This window comes from Leptodactylus fuscus, unplaced genomic scaffold, assembly GCF_031893055.1.
Source record: "Leptodactylus fuscus isolate aLepFus1 unplaced genomic scaffold, aLepFus1.hap2 HAP2_SCAFFOLD_97, whole genome shotgun sequence".
NCBI lineage: Eukaryota > Metazoa > Chordata > Amphibia > Anura > Leptodactylidae > Leptodactylus > Leptodactylus fuscus.
In genome coordinates, this window is record NW_027441023.1 from 237,269 (window position 1) to 255,882 (window position 18,614).

An 18,614-nucleotide genomic window follows, 5' to 3' on the forward strand; every position below is an offset into this window, starting at 1 on the left:
CTAGAAGGTAAGATGACATCACTGCTCCAGGTGTGAACAGAGTCTTAGTTCCATGATCCTGCAGTCACATACAATGGGCCCCATCACTGGTGTCTGTGGGAATCCTCCTGTATCCATGTGAGGAGCTCCTGTATGTCACACATGATGTGGCCCCTGGAGGATTTCGGGCCCCTCCTCTCTCCTGCACTACTAGATCCTCCAGCTCATCCAGTTTCCTCCTCTTCTCCTCCAGACGCTCCTTCTCCTGAATGACCCACCAAGGATGGACAAGGACAGGACTGAGATCACCGGAAGAATATTAGACTTCACCTTGGAGATCATCTCCCTGCTGAGCGGAGAGGTATCTGTACTACATTTCTATCATCTATCTGCTGAGCGGAGAGGTATCTGTACTACATTTCTATCATCTATCTGCTGAGCGGAGAGGTATCTGTACTACATTTCTATCATCTCCCTGCTGAGCGGAGAGGTATCTGTACTACATTTCTATCATCTATCTGCTGAGCGGAGAGGTATCTGTACTACATTTCTATCATCTCCCTGCTGAGCGGAGAGGTATCTGTACTACATTTCTATCATCTATCTGCTGAGCGGAGAGGTATCTGTACTACATTTCTATCATCTATCTGCTGAGCGGAGAGGTATCTGTACTACATTTCTATCATCTATCTGCTGAGCGGAGAGGTATCTGTACTACATTTCTATCATCTATCTGCTGAGCGGAGAGGTATCTGTACTACATTTCTATCATCTCCCTGCTGAGCGGAGAGGTATCTGTACTACATTTCTATCATCTCCCTGCTGAGCGGAGAGGTATCTGTACTACATTTCTATCATCTCCCTGCTGAGCGGAGAGGTATCTGTACTACATTTCTATCATCTATCTGCTGAGCGGAGAGGTATCTGTACTACATTTCTATCATCTCCCTGCTGAGCGGAGAGGTATCTGTACTACATTTCTATCATCTATCTGCTGAGCGGAGAGGTATCTGTACTACATTTCTATCATCTATCTGCTGAGCGGAGAGGTATCTGTACTACATTTCTATCATCTATCTGCTGAGCGGAGAGGTATCTGTACTACATTTCTATCATCTATCTGCTGAGCGGAGAGGTATCTGTACTACATTTCTATCATCTATCTGCTGAGCGGAGAGGTATCTGTACTACATTTCTATCATGTACCTGCTGAGCGGAGAGGTATCTGTACTACATTTCTATCATCTATCTGCTGAGCGGAGAGGTATCTGTACTACATTTCTATCATCTCCCTGCTGAGCGGAGAGGTATCTGTACTACATTTGTATCATGTATCTGCTGAGCGGAGAGGTATCTGTACTACATTTCTATCATCTATCTGCTGAGCGGAGAGGTATCTGTACTACATTTCTATCATCTATCTGCTGAGCGGAGAGGTATCTGTACTACATTTCTATCATCTCCCTGCTGAGCGGAGAGGTATCTGTACTACATTGCTATCATCTATCTGCTGAGCGGAGAGGTATCTGTACTACATTTCTATCATCTCCCTGCTGAGCGGAGAGGTATCTGTACTACATTTCTATCATCTATCTGCTGAGCGGAGAGGTATCTGTACTACATTTCTATCATCTATCTGCTGAGCGGAGAGGTATCTGTACTACATTTCTATCATCTATCTGCTGAGCGGAGAGGTATCTGTACTACATTTCTATCATGTATCTGCTGAGCGGAGAGGTATCTGTACTACATTTCTATCATCTCCCTGCTGAGCGGAGAGGTATCTGTACTACATTTCTATCATCTCCCTGCTGAGCGGAGAGGTAACTGTACTACATTTCTATCATCTCCCTGCTGAGCGGAGAGGTATCTGTACTACATTTCTATCATGTATCTGCTGAGCGGAGAGGTATCTGTACTACATTTCTATCATTCCTGTAAGAGCAGTGACACTCTGGACTGTTTCTATAACTACAGATGAGCGATTCTAAGTTGACAAAGTGGAATTTGATACGAATTTCAGGAAATATTCGATTTACGTCTAATTCGGATTTCCTGACAAATCAGTTTTTTCTGTCTTGGCTGCTGCACATGATTGGACAAGGGGCAGGAACTCTGGTAACGCGGGATCACCCACAATGCCAGGTGTGCAGCCAATCAGCAGTCAGACATCCCTGTGATGTCACAGCCCTATAACTACCCTCTGCCATCTTAGGACTAGTTCACATGTAAATTACTTTAATTATTTTGGTCCTTAATAAAAACGCTTCCTAATTTTTTGTAAAACCCGCTTCAAAAAACGCCAGGCGGTTTTCCCCTTCCATAAAGTGAATGGGCTGCAAAAAACCGCACGGTAAAAAACGCGCGTTTTTCACCTCCTATTCACTTCTATTGCTTTCGTCAGGTGATAACGCCTGAAGAAAGGTCATGTGGCTTCTTTTTTCTGCTAGCGGCAAAAAACTGCTCACAGAAATAAAAAAGCTAGCAGTCTACATCGACCACTATTGTAAAGAGGCGAAATCCGCCGTCAAAATCCGCCTCTTTGCCCCCGTGTGAACTAGCCCTTAGGTTCAAGCATTTTCCATTGTACTTAGTGCAGGGAGAGACATCAGCAGGCGCCGGGGAAAGGGGGAGAAAAGACATGAAACTGATAGTTTGCTCAATCGCAGTTCAGGGAAAGAGCATTAGAAATGTAGGGAAAGGATCGGGAGGAATTTCTACAGAGTATTGAAGCAGAACAGGGGTCATTTGGGGTGTCTGCAGCGTTGGTAATAGGAATGTTAGGGGCTCAAGACCCCCGAGTTATGTTGTCGTAGTTCTGATTGATCAGGAAGAAGTTTACGAGCTCGGGAGACATACAGACTGACACCAGGGTATCTTGTTCAGCATTCTTCAGTTTATTAAAGCAAAATGGACAGGTTTCTATAGCCTACGTGATTATACTACAGTCACATGGCACGATGTCCAAGTATGGTTACATAGTTCCGCTAACACATACATTCTACTTCAAACTGGTTTGTTGCGAAAACATCTTATGACAGAATACAAGAATGTTTCAGGAACCAAAATGTGCTAGTGTCCCTGTTTCTGATCAAGGCTACAGCCTGTCAGCACTTTCTGAACATACTGTTAACCCTTACAGGAACTACTACACCTCGCTGTACTGCCATTATACTAATGAGCGGTAAAATTCTAGGCCTAGTTGCCGCGCGTTAGTGGCCAAGAACAAGTATTATACGGTAATCTCGGGAGGTATCTGCTGTAAGGACTCTTCTTGGTGGGGGGGAGTAAGGGGCTTATTCACCGTTGTGTGTTGAAGGGGGGAAATTCCAGCCAGTTTGCCTTGTATTAATTTCCATTTCATTTACTTATTTGATGTAACAGTATATCAGACAGAGAGGCGACAGGCCCTGCACAGGAGAGGGACACAGGCTTAACTGTTTCTGGCGCAGGCACAGGTCGCAGCAGAGTAAGGGGCAGGGCAGGTCGCAGCAGGGGTCAAACACAGAGGCCTGAGCATCCAGTGTCAGATAGTGGTCGTGTCTTGACCAGCAATCCAACGGGTTCTGGAACGGTTGACTCCATCCTAAATGACATCAGAACCCCCCCCCACCACCACCAAAAGTTGGTGGGTTCGTCAGACACAAGTTGGCATTGCCCGGGAGCAGGCCCTGTACCCTCAGGTGTCCTCATCCTGCCTCTGTCCTTTTTTGTCCCCTCACCTAGAGAAGTCCTCTATGCTGTGGGCTCAGCTCCACTATACAGTGAGGAGGAGCTACTACTGGACAGTCAGCAGCTAATGGCCAGCCAAGATCTGGAGGAGACGGAAGGCAGATGACCTAGACACACTGTGGTAGTACTCACAAAACACAAGAAAACGTTGAGCGGCACATAGTGTCACACAATTTTTGAATAGTGTGATAATAATAATTGTCACTTGTACAAGAGCCTGATTGGCCTCTTACCTTCTACAATTGTGAAGAGTCACAACAACCAATGGGCTTAAGGTAGACCCAATATGGGTGGCAGCGATCCTGCCCTTATATGACATGGAGTTGTCAAACAATGTAGGCAAAAATAGTGTGGAACACCCACAAATTGGTGGTTGGACAAAGCACACGCTGTTAAAGAGGACCTTTCATGGATTTCGGCACATGCGGTGTTATATATCTCTGGAAAACCGACAGTGCGCTGAATTCAGTCGGCTTTCCTGATTTGTGCCCCGGGAGAATAGCTATCGGTGCTGGTACTGTAGCTCTTCACAGTCAGAAGGGCGTTTCTGCCACTGTCAGGAACGTCCTTCTTCAAAGCAGTGCCTATCGCGCTGTGCTCTGAAACCGGGGAGGAATGCCCCCTCCCTCTTCTCACACTGCTCGTCCTTAGATGGAGGGGGCGTTCCTCCCCGGTCTCAGAGCACAGCGCGATAGGCACTGCTTTGAAGAAGGACGTTCCTGACAGTGTCAGAAATGCCCTTCTGACTGTGAAGAGCTACAGTACCAGCACCGATAGCTCTTCTCCCGGGGCACAGATCAGGAAAGCCGACTGAATTCAGCGCACTTTCGGTTTTCCAGAGGTATATAACACCGCATGTGCCCAAATCCATGAAAAGTCCTCTTTAAAAAGTATTCGGCTTCACTTCACAAAGATGGAAGCAAATCACTCTTCATGCGAAACAAGGAGCACTACGCTACACTACACTACTAGGAGTACCCGAAAGCAGGAGCAGGTACAAAACACAGAAGACATACAAATATTCCATTCACGTGTCATCTCTGTTTTGGTGTCAAAGGAGGCCCCTATCACACTACAGGAGGAGCTTGAGTCTCTGCACGGTTCTTTATACCTGGCACTAACATCAACCTGTAAGGTTTAGTTGAGTCTGTAAGAGCAGTGAGACTACGGAGCTCTGAGTAAGGTGTCATGGGAAATTCATTATGTGAATCTAGAAGATATCTGGAGTCTAATAATATTCCAGGTTATCAGACTTACTATGGACTCAGGAAGGATTTATACCCCTCATTGTCTCTCCATACACAGGAATACTCACTGGTGAAGAAGACATCGGGGGACTGTGTGGCCCCCAGCAGCCATGTCCAGGACTCCGGAGGTTGGAGTAGGAGCCGAAGCCCCATCACAGCCCCTCCCCCTCTCTCCCTGATACATGAGCAGAAGATTCTAGAACTCACCAACAAGATGCTGGAGCTGCTGACTGGAGAGGTGACACTGCTGGGAATGCTGGGAAATTCTCCAGTAACAGCACTGGAGGGGGAGGGGTGATGACTGTATCATTGTGTTGTCAGGTTCCTATAAGGTGTCAGGATGTCGCTGTCTATTTCTCCATGGAGGAGTGGGAGTATTTAGAAGGACACGAGAATCGGTACAAGGAGGTGATGATGGAGGATCGCTCATCAGGAATGGACAATGACAGAAATTACATGACTAGAAGGATATTGGAGCTCTCCCTGGAGATTACGGATATTCTATCTGGAGAGGTGAGAGCTTCTCGTCCTTCTTATCGCTAATAATATAACAGGTAATGACTGGACGGGTGAAGGAGTCTTAGAATCTTTATAGTAATCTGTAGTCTCTCCATACACAGGAATACATACTAGTAACCAAGGCGTCTGGTGAGTGTGAGGCACCCCGTGTGTCAGGAGGAGGGAGCAGGAGCCGGGGCCCCATCACAGAGCCAGGAGGAGGAGGGAGCAGGAGCCGGGGCCCCATCACAGCCCCTCCCCCTCTCTCCCTCATACATGAGCAGAAGATTCTAGAACTCACCAACAAGATGCTGGAGCTGCTGACTGGAGAGGTGACACTGCTGGGAATGCTGGGAAATTCTCCAGTAACAGCACTGGAGGGGGAGGGGTGATGACTATCATTGTGTTGTCAGGTTCCTATAAGGTGTCAGGATGTCGCTGTCTATTTCTCCATGGAGGAGTGGGAGTATTTAGAAGGACACGGGGATCGGTACAAGGAGGTGATGATGGAGGACCCCCGGCCCCCCCGGACATCACATGGTAAGAGGAGATATATAGATGTGTGTGTATATATATATATATTTGTATACAGGTGTAGCGGAGTGTCCTGAACTTCTGCCATTGCAAATGTTTTTCTAATGACTTTTCATTGGTTGTTGTTCGGGTTAGCGCTGCTACATCTGTATATAAGGGGATATAGCGCCCTCTGCTGGGAGTCTCCTGTGACAGCAGTAACTGAGCAGTTACACTTGGAGGGGGCTCTATCTCTGCTCCGATGTCCCCCATGCATGGAATTATCCAAACCAATAAATATATTATTTTAATTGCACAGTGAACGCCCACAGAAAAATACCAGTAACATCTACAACTTGTCCTACAAAAAATGAGTCCTTGCACGGCTCGATGATCTATAATATTACGGGGAGAAGAAGGGGAGTGGCAGGCATTTTTATCCAGACCTGAATGTGCTTCGGTGTACAAGTGTTAGTTGTCACACAGACAGTCCAGGAGCTGATTATGGCTTTGAGGTCGGGAAGGCCGGCTCAGGAGAGAGCAGAGCAATGGAGCCTGGACAGGTGCAGAAGGGAGAATGGAGACCCAGAAAATATATCTAAAAAAAATTATGAAAAGAAAGTTTTTGATACTTCCCACTGATACCCAATTGAAGCATCATCATGTGTGTACTGTGTAAATGCATCACAGTATACAAATGATTTTTAGTTGCTAAAGGACCTTCGATGATTTCTTCAAGGGTGGTTCTTAAAGGGGGTTTCCATGATAAATTAAAACTTTACCCCTTAGCTAAACCCCCTCCCCCGCCTAATTTCTAATTTGCTTCCTTAAAAAAAAAAAAAAAAAAAAAGTATATTTACCCATATGTCTGTGACCACCCGAGGCACACTTTCTTATTTCCTGGTAACGTTCTCTATCGGCGTTTCCGGAGACAGGAGGCCACCAGTACTCCACTCCCGGCCTCCTCAGTCCCTCTTATACTCACCACTGCTCACTTCCTTTTCTTCTGCTGGGCGTCGCTTCCTTCACAAGGAGCTGGAATTGGCGCCTGCGCAATAGAACTCTGGCAGAAGTAAAAACAAGCAGCGTTCTATTGCGCATGCGTGGCCTCTGCCGGCTTTCTATTGCACAGGCGACAGTTCCAGATCCCAGGTGAAATGGCAGAAGAGGGGACAGTGGTACCTCAAAGTCATCTCCAGGATGAGAAGACAGGTAAGTTGTAAGGATTGGAGTCAGGGTCAGGCAGTGCAAAGTGACACAGCTGGAAAGCAACACTGTGCAGCTAAGGACAAAAGGGGTCGTAGGCCCTGCAGCTATAACTATGCTGTAATATCTGAGATGAGGCAGACCAATGCACTTCCTAATTGAAGTGCGCCTACCACGGCTCCTAACCTTCTATCCGGCGGCTAGGATAAGGGAAGAGGAGACCCTGAAAGTCCTAGGGACTGGAGTTACGGGGTCACACCTAAACAGAAAGCACAGTGTAAATGCAATGCAAAACAAAAGACTAAAACAGCATGGAACCAGGGAGGACCACCAGTCCCAGCAAGACACAGAAGAGAAGGCGAGGTCAGACGGGCAAGAGGTCGAGCCAGGAGATATAATTAAGGCACCAAATCAAAAGACAAGTGATAGTCAAAATACAAGCTGGGTATAAAAACCAAGAAACATATGGAATACAAACAGACAGGGAAACAGACTGAGCAGGGGGACCAGGAAACACAAGTGAATGGCTGGTAAGGATCCATGCCTGGGTGGGGTTTAAATAGCAGCAGAGAAACACACCTGATGGCTAATGGCATGGAGACTGAAGGCAAGGAAAAGATTAACCCTTAATGACCTAAGCACACCCAATAGAACTCCTAACACGTCTCCCAGGGAGACGCCGCGCAGCAAGGAGACCGCGGCGACTCCGTATCCTGACATAAGTATGATGAGGTGAGGAGGGGTTTGGGGGACTGAATTAGGTAGCTGGGTATGTAGATAGGGCTAGTAGTCCACGGGCTAGCGAGTGAGAGGTTTATCTGAAGGAACTACAATGCATCATGGTAGTTGTAGGCTAAGACATCAAGAAGCTAGCCATGTAAATGAATACAGAGGAAATCATGAGCTCCCAGAGAAAGCCAAAAATCACTCAAAACACTGCTAAAGGTATTTGGGGGACACCTATTAACCCACTGATAGCACTAACAGAACTTTTTTAAAAATATATTTTTTGCCTGGAAAACCCCTTTACACATCACAATGATACAAATACAGTTTTCCGCTGCTACACATAAAGCTTCTAAAAAGTATAAAAGACGGTGTCAGTGCGGCCGCTACAGTTATGTGAGCAGGAAATTATAAAGGCTTTTCATACACTACAAATGTAGTAGTGCAGAGATGTATTGTGAAGCTACTGTTGCTTAAGGAGCTGGGATGACATCATCATAGGTCCTTAAGGAACTAGATATGGTGGAGAGAGGGTTAACTCCTGCCCTAACTCTGCTATAGGTTGTGTACACAGATGATGCTGCCTCTAGTGTTCGCTATGGGCTTTGTCATTGTTTATATTATATATTTCTTCTGTATTTCCAGCCTGTTGTAAATTTTTCTTTTATGTTTTGAAAAAAATTATCATCAAATCGATTTTAATCCTACAGACAAGCGCAGTAAGAACCTTGAGGAAAACTATAAAGTAGAAGAAGAAGATATTGTTTATACCCATAATGTACGTCCAGGTCATCACAGTACAGATCCATCATATAATCCCTCGAATCATGAGGAACCTTCTGACCAACCACAGATTGTGACCACAAGTACCAGGAAGAAAGAGGGGGAAAAGTTTCAATGGGAAGATGGAGAAGAGTTTAATCAGAGCTCAGATCTTCTTACACAGAGAACAATTCACCCAGGAGATGAGCCATCTTCATGTTCAGAACATGGAGAATATTTCAACGATAAGTCAAATTTTGTTACAAATGAGAGAAGTCACGCGGAAGAGAAGTCATTTATATGTTCAAAATGTGGGAAATGTTTCAACAATAAATCAAATCTTGAAAAACATGAAAAAACTCATACAGGAACAGGAGAGAAGCCGCATTCATGTTCAGAATCTGAGAAATGTTTTATATCTAAAGCCAAACTAAGTGATCATCAGAGATGTCACACAGGAGAGAAGCCATATTCATGTGCAGAATGTGGGAAATGTTTTACTTCTAAATCAAATCTTATTACACATGAGAAAATCCACACAGGAAAGAAACCATATTCATGTTCCGAATGTAAAAAATCTTTTACTTATAAATCAAAACTGATTACACATGAGAAAATCCACAAAGGAGAGAAGCCATATTCATGCTCAGAATGTGGAAAATGTTTTATTGCTAAAGCCAAACTTCATGATCATCAGAGAAGTCACACGGGAGAGAAGCCGTATTCATGTGCAGTGTGTGGGAAATGTTTTACATCTAAATCAAATCTTATTACCCATGAGAAAATCCACACAGGGGAGAAACCATATTCATGCTCAGAATGTGGGAAATGTTTTACTTATAAATCAAGACTTATTACACATAAGAAAATCCACACAGGTGAGAAGCCATATTTATGTTCTGAATGTCCAAAAAGTTTTACAGTTAAATCAAGTTATATTAGCCATCAGAGATATCACACAGGAGAGAAGACATATGTGTGTTCTGAATGTGGAAAAACATTTTTAGATAAATCAAGTCTACATAGACATCAAAGAAATCACACATTAGAGAAGCCATATGTGTGTTCTGAATGTGGAAAAACATTTTCAGATAAATCAAGTCTACATAGACATCAAAGAAATCACACAGGAGAGAAGCCATATTCATGTTCTGAATGTGGGAAAGGTTTTATGAATAAGGATAATTTTGTTATGCATCAGAGAATTCACACGGGAGAGAAGCCATATTCATGTTCTGAATGTGGAAAACGGTTTACAGGTAAATCAAGACTCATTACACATCAGAGAAATCACACAGGAGAGAAGCCGTATTCATGTTCTGAATGTGGAAAATGTTATATGAAGAAGGAAAATTTGGTTGTGCATCAGAGAATTCACACAGGAGAGAAGCCATATTCATGCTCTGAATGTGGAAAATGTTTTATAGATAAATCAAGTCTCCTGCATCATCAAAAAATTCACACAGGAGTGAAACCATATTCATGTTCAGAGTGTGGGAAATGTTTTATGATGAAGAATAATTTTATTGTGCATCAGAGAACTCACACAGGAGTGAAGCCGTATTCATGTTCTGAGTGTGGAAAATGTTTTTCAGCTAAATCAAGTTTCATTACCCATCAGAAAATTCATACAGGAGTGAAACCATATTCATGTTCAGAGTGTGGGAAATGTTTTATGATGAAGAATCATTTGATTGTGCATCAGAGAACTCACACAGGAGTGAAGCCGTATTCCTGTTCAGAGTGCGGTAAATGTTTTATGAAAAAGGATAGTTTTGTTGTGCATCAGAGAATTCACACAGGGGAGAAGCCGTATTTATGTTCTGAATGCGGGAAACATTTTATTGATAAATCAAGTCTCAATAGACATCTGAGTGATCACACAGGAGTGAAGCCATATTCATGTTCAGTGTGTGGGAAATCTTTTATAAAGAAGGACAATTTTGTTGTGCATCAGAGAATTCACACTGGAGAGAAGCCATATTCATGTTCTAAATGCGGAAAATGTTTTTCAAATAAATCAAATCTTATTAAACATGGGAAAACTCATACAGAAGACAAGCCGTATTCATGTTCTGAATGCGGAAAATGTTTTTCAAATAAATCAAATCTTATTAAACATGGGAAAACGCATACAGAAGACAAGCTGTATTCATGTTCTGAATGTGGAAAACATTTTATAGATAAATCAAGTCTCATTAGACATCAAAGTAATCACACAGGAGAGAAGCCATATTCATGTTCAGATTGTGGGAAAGGTTTCCTTAAAAAGAAACCGTTAGTCGTGCATCAGAGAACTCACACAGGAGAGAAGCCATATTCATGTTCTGAATGTGAAAAAAGTTTTTCGGATAAATCAAATTTCAATAGACATCAAAGAATTCACACAGGAGAGAAGCCATATTCATGTCCAGATTGTGGGAAATGTTTTATTTCAAAAGCCAAATTCAATGATCATCAGAGAAGTCACACGGGAGAGTTTATGGAAAATAAGACCATTCTTCTTCACAATCAGACATTAAATAGCCAGTAAGAGTCTCTTTTTGGATGACATTAGCTTGTATCTGCGAGGTCAATGTGACCGGGATCCATGGAGGAAACGTCTTGTAGATATAAGCTGTGAAGCTGAATTGTCACCATGAAAAAGGAAGGAGACCCTGTGTGACATGTATATTATATGATATATGGACGTATCGTTGTCTGATTGTTATGACTATTGTTATGATTGTTATGAGTTTTTGACTCCTAAATAGAGATCGGGGCTAATAGCCCAGAAAGGACTGCTGGACTGTAATAAACAATGAGTGATTACACATTCTGGAGTGTGGGCTATTCCTCGGTGCATCAGGGAACTGCCCCAACAACAAAGACATAGAGGGCTTAAGGGGATTCTGTCAATGGCATTAGTGATTTTTAACTAAACATATTTTATATTTTTCATATCTCATTTTATTAACATTTTCAAAATGTTTTTTTACAGAAAATAAAACATAAAAAGGAGGTAGCAGTGGTATGAACATTTTGAGCATATGAGATGAAACAATACAAAGAGGGTCAAACCCTCAAATGATCTGAAAAAGACTGAATAAGTAACATGTATGTAAAGTCTGTAATAGTCTCGTGAGTGTGGGTCTTTGGTAAAGAACAACCTTTGAAGACGTCTACTGGGTGTCTGCTAAGATACTAATTTGGTTGAATTTAAACCACGGTGACCACGTCTTCAAGAATTGGTTGTGTGAGCCGGTGGTATGGTATGAGGGACTTTGCTGCCTCAAATAAGTGCGTTTTGAGATTAGCTTTGTTGGGCGAATAGTAAGATGTAGGGCATGAGAGAAGGACAGAAGCAGGTGGGTAGATAAGAGTGGACGAGGTGATATGTTGAGTCTTGTGTTATTTGGGACCAGAAAGCCTTAATCTTCGGGCAGGTCCACCATATGTGATAAGGGGTACCTCTTTCCGTTCGGCATCTCCAGCACAAGTCGTCTGACGACAGTTTGTGAGCGTGTAGCCAATCTGGAGTACGGTGCCATCTCACTAGGAGTTTAAAATGTGATTCCTGAAGCCGCACAAAGTTTGAGAAGCCATGTAAGATTGTAAGATGGATGTGATTTCATCTTGAGTGAAGGTTGTATCGAGCTCAGCTTCCCAGGCTGAAATATATTCCGGCTTGGAATCTGGAATGGTATCTAGCAAAGCTGCTTTACAGGTAGCTAATCTTCTGTTTTTTTGGAGATTTAAGGACAACCATCCTCTCAAACTTGGCCACTGGTTTGTCAGTTGTAACCGGGCGAGGTAAGGAGGCGATACAGTGTCTGAAATTTTGATAATGCAAGAAAGAGAGTTGTTTATTGCCAATTAGTGTCTGCAGAGCGTCTTTATCTAGAGGTTTCCCATAGACCAGGAGATCTGTCAGTCTCTTATCTTTTAGTAATCTCCAAAAATCGTCATATCTGCTGGTGGGCTTCTGGAGGAGATGTGGTAAAAGATGAGCAGGGAAATATTTTTCATAATGCGGCATGAGTCGGGTACTTAATTCACGCCAGATTTGGCATGGTCCTTTCAGAAGGGAATCAAAATGGGGATCTCTTAGTGTGGTGAGGTCTGGGGTCCAAAGGTGCTTGTCTAGTAATTCACCATGCTGTAGAACTTCCATCTCTCTTACCATTGAGTCCTGTGGAGGCACACTCAGGGTAAGCCATCTGGTCAGGAGATTCACCTTGTAGTAGGTCGTCACATCAGGTAAGGAAATTCCGCCCCTGGCGTTGCTCAGAGTAAGCAGTCTAAAGGGTACTTGTGTTGCATTATTTTCCCACAGAAACTTGATAAAGAGAGTTCTTAGAGAGGCGATGAAGGGGGATATGCAGCATTCTAATTGTGTACAGTAGCTTAGGTAGGACATGGGTTTGGAGGATATTCTTTCTCCCGAACCATGAGACGTAGGGTATGTCATAGGAGTATATCAAAGTTTTCACTTCCTTGAGTAGAGGGGGGAAGTTAGCCGAGAATAGTTTCTGTAAATCACTAGTCAGTTTAATGCCTAGGTAGGAGATGTGGTCTGACTTCCATACAAAAGGGGAGTCCTTTTTCAACGATTTCTGAGGGTAGTGAAATAACTAGGATTTCTGATTTGGAGAGATTTGGTTTGAAGTTGGACATCTTGCCATAGTCATGAAGGAGATTCGTTACAGCAGGTAGTCCTCTTTCAGGATTCGAAAGCAAAAACAAAACATTGTCAGTGAAGGCGACAGAGTGCAAGGAAGATACACCTATGGGGACTCCCTCTATCTCAGGGTGTATGCGAACTGCCTGCAGGAGAGACTCTATTGTTAAGATAAACAATGAAGGTGAGAGGGGACACCCCTGCCTCATCCCATTAGAGATGTTGAAGAATGGCGACAATGTTCCATTGATTTTAAGTCTTGCATGGGGTTGAGCATAGAGGGAGAAGATCGCAGAGATGAAAGAAGAAGGGAAACCAAAAATCTCCAGTGTGTTGTGCATAAAATCCCAGCTCACTCGATCAAATGCCTTCTCAGCATCTATGCCGAGAAGTACCAGCTTGTTTCTCAACTTCCGGGACAGGGATATTTCATGTAATAATTTGTGGGAGTTATCTTCCCCCTCTCTATTCTTGATGAAGCCAGATTGCTCTTCGTTGATGAGGGAAGACAGGAGAGGTTGAAGCCTGGCGGCCAACAGTTTGGCCCAAATTTTTAGATCCAAATTAAGTAGGGAAACCGGGCGGTAGCTCCCGCAGTCGGTTGGATCTTTGCTGCTTTTAGCAATGAGCGTTATTTGGGCTTCATGCATCTGTCTGGGGAGTAGGGAACCTTCAAGTAGGGAGTTACAAAATTCTGCAAGTCTGGGTAGTAGGACATTTTAAAATTTTCTATAATATAAGATGGTAAGTCCATCTGGGCCTGGGCTCTTGCCAAGTATGAAACTTCGTATAATCGTTTTGAGTTCCGTGTGGGAGATTGGGTCCAATAGCTTATTTGCTGCTTGATCCGACATCTTTGGTAGGTTTAAAGAGGTCAGAAAGTTGGAAGTGGCTTCTTTGGTATCATTCGCTACAGGTGCATCACAGAGACGGGAGATGTAAAGTTTGGAATAAAATGTCTGGAAAGCGTTAGCTATTTTTTTGGTGTCTTTAACAATGTTGCCTTTGTCATCTTTGATTTTGTCTATGTGAGTCTTTGCCTGAGCTTTCTTGGTCATCTGTGACATCATTTTCCCACCTTTGTCTCTATGTGCTTAGAGGCAAAATTTAAAGAGAAGGTGGTTTTTGGCAGTTTGCATATGGAACAGCCTTTTAAGCTTCTCCCTGAATGCTGAAAGATCACAGTGGAGACAAGTCTTGTGATTTTATGTGTCCTTTCAAGTGCTCTGATCTGGGCAAGTAGAGAGTCAACTTCTTTTTGTCTTTGTTTTTTGATGAGAGTTGCTTTTGAGATAACAAGGCCTCTCACATAGGCCATGTCATAGTTACAGAGACGTCAGGGGTAAAGATTTCTGAAAGCAAAGAATTATCATTTAGGAGACCGTCATTTAACCTCCAGGACCACTGGCGGGGGGATATCTCTCGGATGAGGAAGGAAGCCGTGACAGGTGCACGGTCCGATATCGTAGCACAATCAATATCTGCAGACTGAGAGAAAGGCAGCAAAGTTTGGGAACAGAATAGGTAATCAAGTCTCTGGTGCAAATTGTATTTTGGTGAGAAATGGGAGAAGTCCCTCTCGGAGGGGTGGAGAGCTCTCCAAACATCTGTCAGTTGTAAATCCTGGAGGGCTTTGAGTAGGGAGCTGATGGCCAACTGGGAGATCGCTGATTTGCCTGATGACGAGTCTAGTAGTGGATTCATTGTGACATTCAAGTCGCCACCCAGAAAGATGTTTCCTACCGCAAATTGGCGTAAATCCTGGAGTGCCGATTTTATCCACGGGACTTGACCTTGATTAGGTGCGTAGATGTTACCAATTGTCACTGGTCTTGAGGCCAGTATCCCTCTCAGAAAGATGAACCTACCGTCTGCATCAAAGTGTTGGTGGAGAGTGAAGGGTGTCTCGCGATGAATAGCTATAGGGACACCCTTGGAGGATGAGGAAGTGTTACAATTGAAGTACCACTAATCATATGGGTGTTTTGGGAAAGACGGTATCTTTGAGGCCTTCAGGTGTGTCTCCTGGAGTAGGAGAATGTCAGTTTTCAGTTTCTTCTCAGCATTCCATGCCTCTTCTGTGGTGAAATTAAACAGTTTGAGTTAAACGTGGTGAATGTGACTGTTGTCATAATAGGGTAGAACAATAAGCAAGAAGGATATCCCGTTCTGTCAGTGGGGGTCTAGAGTTCCATCGGTCTGATGGGTTGCTTTAGTAGACAATCAATATGTCGATATGTAGGTCACTCCCGGGAAGAGGTAGGGGAAGAAGAGGGGAGTGAACAGGAATAGTGAACAAGGAAGGGGGGGGGGTGTAAGACAAGAATCTAATACAGAGGAAAAACCGTGAAGTTATATAGTTATAACCTGACAAATTCACAAGAAACTTAATAAGTATGAGTAACAATATAACAATGAGCTCTTATTGGAACTAGTTAGTAACCTGATCTGAGAACTAGTCACAACATACTCCTGCATAAAATGGGAGTGGATTAATGGTTTCAGTATAGCTTAGTCAAGAGTAAATATGCTTAACTAGGAGTGAAAAGATAACTGCTAGAAAGTACACAATAATCAGTATTACAATGTAGACTGGAGGACCTAACCAACAATCGCGCATATGACATTACAGATTAGTCAAGGATAGTTGATTGTGTCCATAAAAAACTGCTGAACTGCAGTGTGAGTGACTGCTTAACAACCAAATAAGTAACATAATAAATCAATTCAAAGTAGTAGTATGTAAATTTCCAGCTCACCCTGCTATGGTAACCAGTTTTCGTCCTGTGTTGCACGGATAGAGGATGGACTGTGTCCCCAAAAAGCCAACCGATTCCAAACTGAAGAAAATCCAGCATCCAGCAGGCGAAATTCTTAAAATTCCAGCTTTATTAATTCATTTAAAATACCATCACAGGTTCATCCAAGAGACATGCAGTTATTGTGGCATGATAAACGGCTTCGCACTTCGGGACTGCAACACGTCCCTTCTACTTGCCAAGTATTGCGTGTTGCAGTCCCGAAGCGCGAAGCCGTTTATCATGCCACAATGAACCTGTGATGGTATTTTAAATGAATTAATAAAGCTGGAATTTTAAGAATTTCGCCTGCTGGATTTTCTTCAGTTTGGAACATAATAAATCAGTTGGGTGTTAACTCAATCAGTTCACCTGGAAGCGGGTCCAAGCTAAACTTAAAGCTAGGGCAAATAAGATATTTAACCAGCAAACTAGGTGGAAAGTATTCATAAAAGTCCCAACAAATAACAGTGAGTCACTCACAGTCCGTTGAGTCCTAACTCCGCGGGTTTTCAAGATGGTTCAGAGGATCTGGATCTCGCTAGAGATTTCTTAGCTCTTGGAGACTTGAAGCGATGACTCTGTTGTCACGAGTCTACCTCAGGTAGCTCAGGCAGGTCAGGTAGTGGTGGAGTGGGTGACCAGGAGGGGATGTCCATTGGTGGTATGTTCAATTGGGCCCACAGGGTGGTAAGATCATTCTGAGACTTAATGGTGATGCGTCTTCCTTTATGCATAATCGCTAGGCCAAAGGGGTATAACCATGCGTACTTGATATCTTTTGCACAAAGTACTTCTAGGAGGGGCTTGAGTATGCGCCTTTTCGCTAGAATGGACGGGCGACATCTTGGTATATCGATATGTTAGGATGGCAGCTGTTATATAAAAAGGAAAATGTTTGTTTTGGTACCGTGTTAGCCAGTGGTTATAAAATATAAAAAACAAAAAAAACTTTGCAAGTCTTCAGTAGGTGATACCTTTTTTAATGGCTAACTCATAATGATGACAGAATATGACGTTTCGAAGCTTTCCTCTGAGCTTCTTCTTCAGATATAACTAAAAAACACTTTCTGCAGGCTGCATATTTATGTACAACAGGACACATAGGGATAGGATTACAGGAGGGAGGGGGGGAAAGAGGCTTATTACTATATACTTATAACAACAAACAATCAATTGCCAGATCCCCCAGTTCTTATCTTAATGGCTGTCTTAATGATGTGTATAAAAAGACATAATAAAGACTACATGTCACTGTACAGCCGCTATATACCACTACGTCACTGTACAGCCGCTATATACCTCTACATGTCACTGTACAGCCGCTATATACCGCTACATGTCACTGTACAGCCGCTATATACCGCTACATGTCACTGTACAGCCGCTATATACCGCTACATGTCACTGTACAGCCGCTATATACCGCTACATGTCACTGTACAGCCGCTATATACCGCTACATGTCACTGTACAGCCGCTATATACCGCTACATGTCACTGTACAGCCGCTATATACCGCTACATGTCACTGTACAGCCGCTATATACCGCTACATGTCACTGTACAGCCGCTATATACCGCTACATGTCACTGTACAGCCGCTATATACCGCTACATGGTCACTGTACAGCCGCTATATACCGCTACATGTCACTGTACAGCCGCTATATACCGCTACATGTCACTGTACAGCCGCTATATACCGCTACATGTCACTGTACAGCCGCTATATACCGCTACATGTCACTGTACAGCCGCTATATACCGCTACATGTCACTGTACAGCCGCTATATACCGCTACATGTCACTGTACAGCCGCTATATACCGCTACATGTCACTGTACAGCCGCTATATACCGCTACATGTCACTGTACAGCCGCTATATACCGCTACATGTCACTGTACAGCCGCTATATACCGCTACATGTCACTGTACAGCCGCTATATACCGCTACATGTCACTGTACAGCCGCTATATACCGCTACATGTCACTGTACAGCCGCTATATACCGCTACAGGTCACTGTACAGCCGCTATATACCGCTACATGTCACTGTACAGCCGCTATATACCGCTACATGTCACTGTACAGCCGCTATATACCGCTACATGTCACTGTACAGCCGCTATATACCGCTACATGTCACTGTACAGCCGCTATATACCGCTACATGTCACTGTACAGCCGCTATATACCACTACATGTCACTGTACAGCCGCTATATACCGCTACATGGTCACTGTACAGCCGCTATATACCGCTACATGTCACTGTACAGCCGCTATATACCGCTACATGTCACTGTACAGCCGCTATATACCGCTACATGTCACTGTACAGCCGCTATATACCGCTACATGTCACTGTACAGCCGCTATATACCGCTACATGTCACTGTACAGCCGCTATATACCGCTACATGTCACTGTACAGCCGCTATATACCGCTACATGTCACTGTACAGCCGCTATATACCGCTACATGTC

General features: G+C 43.6%; 1 protein-coding gene across 1 annotated transcript; it reads left to right on the top strand.

The window, feature by feature from the left end:
- Window positions 1-235: 235 nt before the first annotated feature.
- On the top strand, window positions 236-11,443 carry LOC142189032 (uncharacterized). Its single transcript, XM_075262105.1, has 6 exons — window positions 236-340; window positions 5,017-5,196; window positions 5,280-5,471; window positions 5,579-5,788; window positions 5,870-5,996; window positions 8,612-11,443. The coding sequence occupies exons 1-6, from the start codon at window positions 263-265 to the stop codon at window positions 11,194-11,196; spliced, it is 3,372 nt and encodes a 1,123-aa protein (XP_075118206.1). The 5' UTR covers window positions 236-262; the 3' UTR covers window positions 11,197-11,443.
- The last annotated feature ends 7,171 nt before the right edge of the window (window positions 11,444-18,614 follow it).

Bases quoted from the DNA above. Each gene is read 5' to 3' on its own strand.
- LOC142189032 (XM_075262105.1), top strand. From the start codon at position 263: ATGGACAAGGACAGGACTGAGATCACCGGAAGAATATTAGACTTCACC. The intron at 341-5,016 runs GTATCTGTACTA...CTCCATACACAG, and splicing joins TCTCCCTGCTGAGCGGAGAG to GAATACTCACTGGTGAAGAA. The intron at 5,997-8,611 runs GTAAGAGGAGAT...TTAATCCTACAG, and splicing joins GCCCCCCCGGACATCACATG to ACAAGCGCAGTAAGAACCTT.